General features: G+C 36.3%; 1 protein-coding gene across 1 annotated transcript; it reads left to right on the plus strand.

Annotated features, from left to right (window-relative positions):
• Positions 1-1,521: 1,521 nt before the first annotated feature.
• Positions 1,522-9,065, plus strand: LOC306881508 (retinoid isomerohydrolase-like). The gene is made up of 14 exons (XM_079435652.1): positions 1,522-1,580; positions 1,764-1,846; positions 2,133-2,283; positions 2,744-2,851; positions 2,929-3,070; positions 3,157-3,304; positions 3,631-3,712; positions 4,919-5,051; positions 5,774-5,913; positions 6,843-6,972; positions 7,742-7,856; positions 7,958-8,052; positions 8,125-8,236; positions 8,627-9,065. Exons 1-14 carry the CDS (start codon positions 1,570-1,572, stop codon positions 8,770-8,772), a joined length of 1,596 nt encoding a protein of 531 aa, XP_079291778.1. The 5' UTR covers positions 1,522-1,569; the 3' UTR covers positions 8,773-9,065.
• The last annotated feature ends 3,994 nt before the right edge of the window (positions 9,066-13,059 follow it).

Below are 13,059 nucleotides of genomic sequence, written 5' to 3' on the forward strand. Positions count from 1 at the left end.
TAAATGCCACCGAGTAAACAAATACAAGTAGAGACAGAGATATCTATAATTCAAGTATTAGAGATATCCCTCTAGTCTAAACTCTCAAAGTTATGAGAGGTACTCATGCAGAATAGAACATTTATATAAATGCAATACTTGTTTGGCAATGCTATGCTTGTTTAGTTTGGCTGTGTTGCTAAAACGAACGTGTTTTTCACAGTTAATCTGTTCAGGAATGTAAAAAACGGAAAGCCCTTCATTTGTGCTGCAGCAATAATACGCTTTATGCTCGTGACCTCAGATGTTACAAAACCTACAAAAACATAACAAGCAGCACTGGTGGCATATAAATAGATTTATTACAGTATGAGTATTTTTTTCTCATTCTAAGAGGGAAGAAAACTTGCCCTTGAAAGACTGTATGGGACTCTTACATTAACAATTGAATTGCACTCAGCTGTCAAATCACATGAAGACTGAGAGCTCTCACACTTGTTATACAGTCACCATGTTTAAAGCATCGGTTTTGGCTGCTAGACGGATTTATTGTGTCTATGTGAATTCATTGTTAGGCTGATGATACACTGGGCAACGTTGCTGTCAACGGGCAAGCAGGTGAGACACGGGGCCCACGACCGATCTAAAGTATCCAGATATAAATGTGCTAGTCATTCTCAATGGGAAAGTGGCCAAGCAACATTGCTCCAAAAAGTTACCCTGTGTACCATCAGCCTTACACTCTTAAAAATAAAGTTGCTTCAAGAGGTTCTTCAAGCGATGCCATAGAAGAACCATGTTTGCTTCCACAAAGATCCATTCAGTCAAAGGTTCTTTAAAGATCCATCTCTTTCTTACCTTTTTATAATCTGAAGAACCTTCTTTCACCACAAAGAACCTTTTGTGAAACAGAACGGTTCTTCAGATGTTGAAGGTTCTTTATGGAAGCATTTAGACAAAAAGGTTCTTCTATTGCATCGTGAAGCACCTTTATTTTTAAGAGTGTAGTCTTGTTTTCCGGCTGGATTACACAGCATCTCTTCATCAAAGGGCATTTGGAGACAAAACACGAATATTTTATTTTGTTAGGCTATTTTTGCAGTTAAATTTTCCAGATTTGACCGTTTGTTAGTGTGCAATATAGAAAAAGAATATATATATTCTCTCCTGAAAGATTTAAAACTTGTGGAAATATTCTAAACCTCGGTCACACGTGTGCATTATTATGAAAACTGCTGCATATGAATGTCAGTGTTATTATTAGCTGAATAAAGTCTTTGTTGGGTGTTTTGTCAGCTGATTTCTGTTTCTTACATTGTTGTACAATCACATTTTGTACACCTGATTGCATCACAGTTTTCAGCTGCGTGAAAGTCTCAAATCCTATTTGAAGGAATGGCTATTGTAAAGGGCTCCTGTACAATGGGCTCGTTGTTTAGTCAATGCTGTCACTGGCTGTAACAGCGGTCAAAGTTAGTCAGAGTAAACCTGTGTAAGAGGATAGAGTATAAAAACCCCAAAACTCAGGGCTCTGCTGACAAACCAACAAGAACAAGCCGAGTCACAGACGCCACTGTCCCAGCAGCAATCATGGTTAGCCGGTAAGCACCTTCTTTTTATTCTTCCCTTTATATCACATGCTTTATGATGTTTATGTTTGGGATGTATGCTGTTTAAGTAATTGGAAACACATCTGTAGTGATGATGTAAATTGGCAAAATCTGTGCTCTGATTCCCTCAGATTTGTAAAAATTGAATTAAAGACTGTTTTCCTCACTTTTCAGTTTAGAGCACCCTGCTGGAGGCTATAAGAAAATCTTTGAGACTGTGGAGGAGCTAAACGAACCTCTTCCAGCAACCGTCACTGGTATTTTCCTCTGTTTTCATCACTTTTTGGCATATTTATTGACTGAAAATATTCTGGGGAAAAAAGAGGAAAAGATGTTCCTTTGTAAATGTATCTTAATATTATTTTATTAATTTATTTTTCTTCTAGATTTTCAATAGTAGATGTACATTTTGGTCTCAGAGTCTGGAAACAGCTTGCATTTCATTTCGAGTTGCTCACATGATATATGTGCTAATCATCATTTCCTGTGTATGGTTAATCATTATAGTTCTGAAACACTTGTGCATAATGTGCATTGTTTTAGGCCGCATCCCCTCGTTTATAAAAGGCAGTCTGCTCCGTCTGGGTCCCGGCTTGTTTGAGGTCGGATCGGAGCCCTTTTTCCATCTTTTCGATGGCCAGGCCCTCATGCACAAGTTTGATTTTAGCAATGGACAGGTCACGTATTTCCGCAAGTACGTCAAATAATCTTTACGTTATTGTGTTGTTTCTTGCTCCAATGAACTCTTTAAAAGAAATTAATTTAAAACGTATCAGTGATATTTTAGTATCATTGACATACTAACTATAGTTTTTATTAATATTTTGAATCCATTTTATTTTTGTGTATTTTTAATTTTAATTTTAGTATAACTTTGTTTTGTTGTGTATTTTTGTTATTTTTAGTTTCATGTTTTTATAATTTTTTTATTTATATAGTGTTCATTTTGTAGGTTTTATTTTGTTTTAATGTTTAAATCAATTTCATTTTAGCTTTAGTTATTTTAGTACATGGGTAAAACTCAATTAAAATGAAAAATGTTGCTTTGGTGACTAGCTAAATTTTATATTTATTTTTATGTATTTTATAGCCCCCCTCCCCCCAGTTTTAAGTTGAATTAATAACCCTGTTATCCTTGGCATTTTTTCTCTCAGGTTTGTCAAAACAGATGCATATGTGCGTGCTATGACAGAGAAACGAGTGGTAATCACTGAGTTTGGGACCTGTGCTTATCCAGATCCCTGCAAGAACATCTTCTCCAGGTTTGATTATTAATTGCAGAGCAAAATGCTTACAGGTTTGGTGCATCAGCATTTTCACATGTTGTCATTTTTGGCAGGTTCTTCACGTATTTCAAAGGCGTTGAGGTGACAGACAACTGCCTGGTGAATGTTTACCCTATTGGAGAGGATTTTTACGCCGTCACAGAGACTAATTATATCACTAAAGTCAATGTGGAAACCTTGGAAACCTTGAAAAAGGTAAGACAAAGATTTACTGTGCATTGATTTAAATACTGTGTAGATCTTTCCAGCATTTGAAGAAATATTGCTTAATCATTTCAAAGGTTGACATGTGTGACTATGTGAATATAAATGGAGTAACGGCCCATCCGCACATCGAGAAAGATGGTACGGTCTACAACATTGGAAACTGCATGGGGAAGGGAGCCTCGCTGGCCTACAATATCGTCCGAATCCCACCTAAACAGAAAGGTAAGTGATGTTATATAAAACTAAGTTTCAGCGATGACTCTTCTGAACGCCTCTGATTGGTCATTGCATTCCTAAGCTCAACAGAATCGAGTGCTTAAAAAGAAAAATGCAATATGAGCAGAATTTAATTTAATGCTGCAGTCAATACTTTTCAATCATTTTCACTTTGTTAGCAACAGACGTTATAGATTTCATTTATTTGTGCAGGGGCATTTTTGTCCAATTTAGTAGCATTTTTGCTGCAAGTCCCCGTGGCCACACACTCCGCCTATGGTTGGTTAAATGATAACTAATGCATTTGGTTAAATGGCAACAAAATCTTTCAGACCAATCGGACCCCATTGAGAAATCCAAGGTGGTTGTGCAGTTCCCAAGTGCGGAGCGGTTCAAACCATCATATGTGCACAGGTAACTATGCATGCATGAATCTATGTATTTATTTATTCTGCATTTAGAACTATTTCTATTGGCAGAGAAATGTTGAAAATATGTGACCCTGGACCACAAAACCAGTCATAAGGGTCAATTTTTCGAAAATTGAGATTTATACATAATCTGAAATCTGAATAAATAATCTTTCCATTGATGTATGGTTTGTTATGATAGGACAATATTTGTCTGAGATACAACTATTTGAAAATCTGGAATCTGAGGGAGCAAAAAAATCTAAATATTGAGAAAATCTCCTTTAAAGTTGTTCAAATGAAGTTCTTAGCAATGCATATTACTAATCAAGTTTTAATATATTTATGGTAGGAAATTTACTAAATATCTTCATGGAACATGATCTTTATTTAATATCCAAATGATTTTTGGCATAAAAGAGAAATGTATAATTTTGACCCATACAATGTATTTTTGGCTATTGCTACAAATATACCCCAGCGACCTAAGACTGCTTTTGTGCTCCAGGGTCACATATAGTGTCTAAAACATAATTTACTCAAACAAGGACAATATATTTTTATTTTTTAAATCATTCTGGCTTCCATACACTACACTGAAGAAAAAAAAATAAATTAAAGAAAGTTTTCACTTAGAAATTGCTGGTAAAAAGTTAATCACAAAAAAATAGCAAGTAATAACGAATTAATGAATTACATGTGAAATTATGAAGTAGAAGAAACAAAATTGTATTTTCTTGTAAAACACACTCCAGTACCTTTCTTTTATTTACAATTTTGAAAAATAATTTTTACAGTGTAATATTGTAATTAATCATTATAATGATGTTTATGGTGAAACTGAACCTAGTTTTCGTACAATTCACCAAAAACCACACTTTGAAAAATAGTAACTTTTGCAAATAGCAAACAGACCAAAACAGTATTTGACAAAATTATGAGTTAAAAAAAACACATTACAATAATAAAACAATAAGTACGAGAACATACTGTATGAGAATTCAACAAATATATTTTTTAACATTTCTAACTATTAAACAAAACATCATTTTCACAAACTGTGAGTATACAGTAATCAAATATTATTTTATGGTTTTGTTACTCGATATTACCTTCTTGTTGATGGAAGGTGTGTGTTTTATTGTTTAAATGCAGTATGTGCAATATATGGAGCCAGATCAACAGTTGATAAATGTCTTTCTCTTCCTAGTTTTGGGATGACAGAAAACTACTTTGTCTTTGTTGAGACGCCTGTTAAAATCAACCTGTTGAAGTTCCTGAGCGCCTGGAGTATCCGAGGATCCAACTATATGGACTGCTTTGAATCTGACGAGGAGAAAGGCGTATGTTCCTGCTTCTTCATCCATCTCTTGATAATATGAGTTACTTGACACCGATAATGCTGTAAGAGTAAATGCTGTATGCAGATCCATGTTTCAGGAGGTAGGGGTTTGTATGGGGTTTCAGAGGGGGGCGGGGTGGTTTGAGTTCAGGGCTGGGGGAAAAAGCTGTTGAGCAGTCTGGCGGAGCGGGCTCTGATGCTCCGGTACCGTCTTCCTGATGGTGGGAGCTGGAAGAGACTGTGGGAGGGATGGGTGGAGTCCTTCACGATGCTGTTGGTTTTGCTGGAGCATCGTGTAAGGAAGATGTCCAGGATGGAGGGGAGAGGGGCACCGATGATCTTTGCAGCTGTGTTCACTGTCCGCTGGAGGGTCTTGCGGTCAGCAGCACTGCAGTTCCCGTACCAGACAGTGATGCAGCTGGTCAGCACACTCTCAATGGTGCCTCTGTAGAATGTGGTGAGGATGGGTGGAGGGAGACTTGCTCTTTTCAGTCGGCGGAGAAAGTGTAGGCGCTGTTGTGCCTTTTTGGAGAGTGACATGGTGTTGGTGGTCCAGGTGAGATCCTCTGTGATGTGCACCCCCAGGAATTTAGTGCTGCTGACTCTCTCCACAGTCGAGCTGGTGATGGTCAGTGGGGGGTGGTCAACGGAGTTTCTCCTGAAGTCTATCACAACCTCCACATTGAGGGACAGATTGTTAGTGTGTTGTGTTCATTTCTACAGACTTGGCTACACATTGCAAGGAAGCATCCAGGAGAATACATTGACTATAAATTCAGAACCGCTGCGATGGGTCTTTTCCATCACATCAACTGCTACGAGGACTCAGGCTTCATTGTTGTTGACCTGTGTGCCTGGAAAGGGTAGGTACTGTACAACACAATGATTCACTTACATTAAAGCAACTACATCCAGTGGATAGCGTAAGGTGAGCCGATTTCTGAAATGCAAACCAGGCTTGTTTCGCAGTTCAGTGTCAAAACATCACTGAAATCTCACTTGTGATTGACTACTAATTGAAAATGGGCACAATATATTACAATACAATATATTATTAGTGCTGGGCAACGATTAATCAGCTAAAATGTGTGTGTCTTTATATGTACATAATAAATATACACAATACACACACATATATTATATAAACAAAAACTTTTATTTAGGATGCGATAAATCACGATTAGTTGCCCAGCACTAATTATTATTAATAATTATAATAATGCTTGTGTTCAAGCTGAATATAGTTTTAATACAATTCTCCAAAAATCACACTATGAAAAATATTGAAAATAGCAAACAGATCAAAACAGTATTATAGCACAATTATGACTTCACAAAAACACAAACAATAAATATGAGAATGTGAGAAATAAAATTGTATTTAATTAAAAAAAAAAAAAATTTTTTTTAGAATTTGCTTACTATATTTAACTGTTAGTATACTTCTAAAATAAACTTCTCAAATGTAATTTTAAGTTTATGCTTTCGGAAATGGATCTATCCCTAGTGAGGCTTATTATTTGGCATTTCAGGCTCATTTTGAGCATTTGCTTTCTGTAAATGTAATTGTTTAGTTTATTATTTTTCATATTATTAATTCAAATCAGAGACTAATTAGAAGTCAGTGTATTAATACTGATGTTTCAAGGTGAAAATTGTCAAACTAATTTGGAAGATTTAATAAGCATGGGTTGATTTGTGCATTTATTATTATTTATCACCATTATAATCATTTACATTTAACAACTGGTTTCAGGTGATATCATTTTTATAATAAGGTATTATTTTTCAGCTTTGAATTTGTCTACAACTACCTGTGGCTGGCAAACCTGCGTGCAAACTGGGACGAGGTGAAAAGAAACGCCATGATTGCCCCTCAGCCAGAAGTCAGGCGATACGTGATTCCTCTGGATCCCTACCGGGTAAACAAATGCTTAAGATTTATATTTTACCTATACTGCAAAATATGTATTATTTTCTGGCCAAAAATTTACTTGACGTTAAATATATGATGAAAAAAGTCAGGCTCAATCATGTATATTTTTAAATTTGAAAATATATTTAGTCAAATACAAAAGAGCCTACTAGAGTACAAAACTAAAATTGTAATGATTTAATAATGTTTCATTTTTATTAGTCCTGTCAAACGATTAATCGCATCCAAAATAAAAGTTTTTGTATACTGTGTATATTTAATATGTACACACACATGCATGTATATAATTATGAAAAATATGTTATGTTTAGATGTTAAATATATTTAGATATAATATAAAATATAAGAATATAAATATATACATGCAAATATTTGAAAGATATTTACTGTATGTGTGTGTATATATAAATATACACAGTACACATACGTATGTAAACAAAAACTTTTATTTTGGATGTGATTAATCACGCTTAATTTTTTATATATTGTAATTTTTATTTTTTGGAACTTTGTAAAGTATGTTCCTTGCTGATTTTATTTAAATGTGTTCTATGTTCACATGTGTTAAAAACATAAATGCATTTAAAATATCATGCAAAGAAATGGCCAAAAAAGATATTGGTAGAAAATATTATTTGAATTTAATTTAAATGTATTTATTTTAAAATATATTTGAAAAAATATGTTTTGCTATATGGGTATGTGAGGAAACTCCTGATGCTTCAAGACCGATCTTTCTCACTGATTTCTTACAGGAGGAGCAGGGCAAGAATCTGGTGTCTCTGCCATACACCACTGCCACGGCCACAATGCGTGCTGATGGGACTATTTGGCTGGAGCCTGAGGTGCTTTTCTCTGGTCCACGACAAGGTATGACAAACTTGATATATATCCTTTATACCCTTTGGTTTAAAATGCAGCTCAAATTAAGCTGGACATTAAAACTCACGGTGATATTTTCAATCTCAAAGCTTTCGAGTTTCCTCAGATCAACTACAAAATGAACAACGGGAAGAATTACACATACGCCTATGCGCTGGGCCTCAACCACTTTATCCCTGACAGGGTATGAATAATCAGTATTTCATAACAAGCATTGAAGAATGCATTTTTTTAAGCTGTCTTTGATGATTCGTAGATTTGCAAGCTGAATGTGAAGACTAAGGAGACCTGGGTTTGGCAGGAGCCGGACTCGTACCCTTCAGAGCCGCTGTTTGTGCAGAGCCCTGATGGAGTGGATGAGGATGATGGTGGGTGACATAAGCAATATTCAGAGATATTATGTGTTGTCTAGCTTCTATTTTGAGTGGCATTTTATTTTGATGTTCCCTAACACAAATTCTACTGACTGTAAGTAATATTGCAAGAACGTCACCTAACCCTAACAGTCGACTAATACTCTAATGAGAGTTAAAGTCATTGCACACCGAGTCTGACATTTCGGAGGCAGTTTGTAAACGTGATTGACACAACGTGAAGTCGTATTTATTTTATAATGTGCGAAAAATGACTCGGTGTGCAATGACCTTTAGTTGACATGTAGTTGCATAGTTACTTATAGCGAGTATAAATGTCTAAAGTGGACAATTGAAATAAAGTATAACGTTTTTTTTTTTTTTCAATGCTTCACTGCTTAACAGGTGTCTTAATGACGATTGTGGTGTCGCCTGGAGCCCAGAGACCTACATTTTGCCTGATCCTAAATGCCAAGGACCTGTCTGAGATTGCAAGAGCAGAAGTTGACATCATGTCTCCAGTCACCTTCCATGGAATGTATAAACCATAGATTTACTGAACACAGAGTCCTCCGATGCTGATAAAGTTACTGTATACTATACACCATGACACTGTAAACTAATAATAATAAAGCTATGGTATTACACATTTCTGATTTTCTTTAAGTTTGTTTTTGCAAATGGTCTTCGCAAGTGCATAGAAATGATTTTGCCATCATAATATCCTTGAAAGGACAGTTCACGCTAAAATGAAAAATGCCTGTTAATGTACTCACTCTCAGGCCATTTGAGATGTAGGTTGACTTTTTGTCTTCAGTAGAACAGTAAAGAAGAGTTTTAGCTGAAACTGTGATCCTTGGTGATTCATAAAAAGTCAAAAACAGCACACACAGGCAACACAAAATATCTGTAGCTCCTGACTATACAGTGGGTACGGAAAGTATTCAGACCCCCTTAAATTTTTCACTCTTCGTTATATTGCAGCCATTTGCTAAAATAATTTAAGTTCTTTTTTTTTTCCTCATTAATGTACACACAGCACCCCATATTGACAGAAAAACACAGAATTGTTGACATTTTTGAAGATTTATTAAAAAAGAAAAACTGAAATAGCACATGGTCCTATGTATTCAGACCCTTTGCTGTGACACTCATATATTTAACTCAGGTGCTGTCCATTTCTTCTGATCATCCTTGAGATGGTTCTACACCTTCATTTGAGTCCAGCTGTGTTTGATTATACTGATTTGACTTGATTAGGAAAGCCACACACCTGTCTATATAAGACCTTACAGCTCACAGTGCATGTCAGAGCAAATGAGAATCATGAGGTCAAAGGAACTGCCTGAAGAGCTCAGAGACAGAATTGTGGCAAGGCACAGATCTGGCCAAGGTTACAAAAAAATTTCTGCTGCACTTAAGGTTCCTAAGAGCACAGTGGCATCCATAATCCTTAAATGGAAGACGTTTGGGACGACCAGAACCCTTCCTAGAGCTGGCCGTCCGGCCAAACTGAGCTATCCGGGTAGAAGAGCCTTGGTGAGAGAAGTAAAGAAGAACCCAAAGATCACTGCGGCTGACCTCCAGAGATGCAGTCGGGAGATGGGAGAAAGTTGTAGAAAGTCAACCATCACTGCAGCCCTCCACCAGTCGGGGCTTTATGGCAGAGTGGCCCGACGGAAGCCTCTCCTCAGTGCAAGACACAAAAAAACACCTGACGGACCACAAGATGGTGAGAAATAAGATTCTCTGGTCTGATGAGACCAAGATAGAACTTTTTGGCCTTAATTCTAAGCGGTATGTGTGGCACACAAACCAGGCACTGCTCATCACCTGTCCAATACAGTCCCAACAGTGAAGCATGGTGGTGGCAGCATCATGCTGTGGGGGTGTTTTTCAGCTGCAGGGACAGGACGACTGGTTCCAATCGAAGGAAAGATGAATGCGACCAACCTGACAGAACTGGAGAGGATCTGCAAGGAGGAATGGCAGAGGATCCCCAAATCCAGGTGTGAAAAACTTGTTGCATCTTTCCCAAAAAGACTCATGGCTGTATTAGATCAAAAGGGTGCTTCTACTAAATACTGAGCAAAGGGTCTGAATACTTAGGACCATGTGATATTTCAGTTTTTCTTTTTTAATCTCCAAAAATGTCAACAATTCTGTGTTTTTCTGTCAATATGGGGTGCTGTGTGTACATTAATGAGGGAAAAAAATGAACTTAAATGATTTTAGCAAATGGCTGCAATATAACAAAGAGTTAAAAAATTTAAGGGGGTCTGAATACTTTCCGTACCCACTGTATATTGAGGTCTTATGAAGTGAAACGATCACTCTGTGCAAAAAAAATGAACATTATTTACAAAGTTACTGCCTGTATTGTAAATCCAACTTCAACATATCCAACATATTTAGATTTGAGAAAAAAAATCAAGTAGTTAAAGGTTCAGTGACAGCTAGTGGTGCTGCAGTCCACATTTAAAATATTGAAGAGAGTAGTTTTCTTCCTCATACTGGAAACTCACTCGGGTTGCCAGATTGAGGACACGCAACACGATCGAGCACAACTGACAGTGGAAGGCGATGAACTTTACACCGACTGTAAGTTGGTTAGTTGATTCACCTGCATTTTAATATTCCTCTGGTCATAGAGCGTTTCAGATGAATGCCAAGGCGTCATGTAGAATCTGCGATCATTGACTCACTTCGTGAATCTTCCATGGATGTAATACGCTGTGTTTTCCATAAACACAGATAATGGAGTCACAGAGATTGTTTCTCAGAGAATCAAGTAACTTATGTGAGCTTAACAGGATTTCTAAATATCTGCAAACATATAGCACAGTCAAAAATTACATACAGCACCTATAAAAGGCACATTTTCAGGTTTTATTAAGGAATTATTTTAATAAATTTTGGTCTCTATGCAGTACCGCCAATGGCTATACGCAGAGTACGCAGTTTGCGTAGGGCACCAACTCCCAGGGAGGCACCATCCCAAAAACAACAGCAGCAACAAAAAAACGTGACGCGGCAGAAAGTTCTAATACCATCACAAATACCATTACAAACCATCAACTTTTAACCATTAAAAAAACAGTTTTGGGACATATTCCATTAGGCTTTATTGGGTTTAACAAGCCAGCAATAGAAGGAGACCAATTACCAGCAGAGACCAAAAGGTTCCATTATGTTTCCATTAAAACCAATACAAGTCCCATTATAACCAAAACCATTACAAATTTTGTGATGGTGTCTAATGTTTTTTTTTTTCAACATTACATGTTATAAATGCTTGTAAAGGGAGCCAAAGGCCTGGTAATTGCTGCTGTTACACTTACAGGACGATCATATCCTTGTTTAATAGTCTATCGACCAAACATTTCATTCAAATATCCACTTAATCTTTAATTTTTGGCCATCTTTTTGCTATACAGCCTCTATAATGTCTTCAACAAAAAACATGTGGGCATCACAACCCTTACAAACATTAACCATGGTTTTATCGTAGTAAACTGCTTAGTTTTCTTTTGAGTGATTTCTGATAAAATCAATCAGACAACTGTATTAAAATAAAAATAATAACCACAGGTAACTGTCTAGAGCTACAATTGTAATTTGTAAATAATACAATTGATTTATTTATTTACTTTTATATTATTAAAGTTCTATTTTGACCCCTATAGTAGGTGTTTTTATTTTTTACTTCCATAATATTTGAGAAAGGGGGGACACCGATACAATCCTGCTTAGGGCACCCAATTGGCCCCGTCTGTACGTTCAACAGTAATAATATGTCAATTAAAGTAGTCACATTGAGCACTTTGTTGTTCCATATTCTTAGCATGCAATGACTGCTGAACTCATGGACATCAACCAGAGTTTTATGCTCTGCCAGAAATGTCCCGCGGTCATCTTCTGGCTTCTTTCGAGGGCATATATGCTCACCTGTGCTGTTATCTTCATTCACCCGTTACCTTTTATTATTAGAAGCACACAAGCTTTCACAACAGTTTTGAGATGTGTGATTTATTTATTCTGGTTTGTATACTCAACTTAGTTTTTCACATTCTTTCATTTCCAATTCCCTGTGCAGGGTGTGTATATAACTGGAGATATCAGTGAGGTACAATTTTTTAGCTTTTTTTTGTTCTATTTCTAAGAAACACACATTTTCCACACTCCAAATACATGATCACATTTGTAACAGATAGTCATATTATTATCATTGTGACATGTAGACATTTGGTTTAACCACCATAGCATCAAATGGATTTCAGTCTTTCAGTTTAGTGTTTTAACTATCATTTAATTCAGTAGCAATGTTTTAAACAGTATTGACATATATACAGCCATCAGTCCCTCTCCTATACCTGCTTTGTTTTCTGTAGCAGTGACTCTCAATCCTGGAACTGAAGTATCTATTTTGTGTGTCCTCTAATCAAACACGCCTGATTCAACTCAACAGTTAGGTACACAGTAAAAAAAAGTTGAGAGGCAACCAGCTTCAGCAGTTTGAGTTTTCTCAACTTCTTGTATTCAGTTTATACAACAAAAAGTTGAGAGAACTCAAAAATCTCCTACAAAAGTAAGTTGAGAAAACTCAAAAATTTGCTGAAGCTGGTTGCCTTAAACTTTTAATTTTTCTCAACTTTTTTTTTTTTTTTTTTTACACAGTGAAGTAGAGACTCCAAGACCTGATAAGGTTGTCTCAGATGAGAGACATTCAGATGCACTTCTCAAAATGCACAGTCACAGACAACAGGGTAAATCAATGGTAAACACTTAGTTTTTGCAAAGTTTGCTTGAAAACATGCTTTATTTTTGTAGTAGAGCAC

The sequence above is a fragment of the Barbus barbus genome (genome assembly GCF_936440315.1).
Source record: "Barbus barbus genome assembly, chromosome: 15".
Lineage (NCBI taxonomy): Eukaryota > Metazoa > Chordata > Actinopteri > Cypriniformes > Cyprinidae > Barbus > Barbus barbus.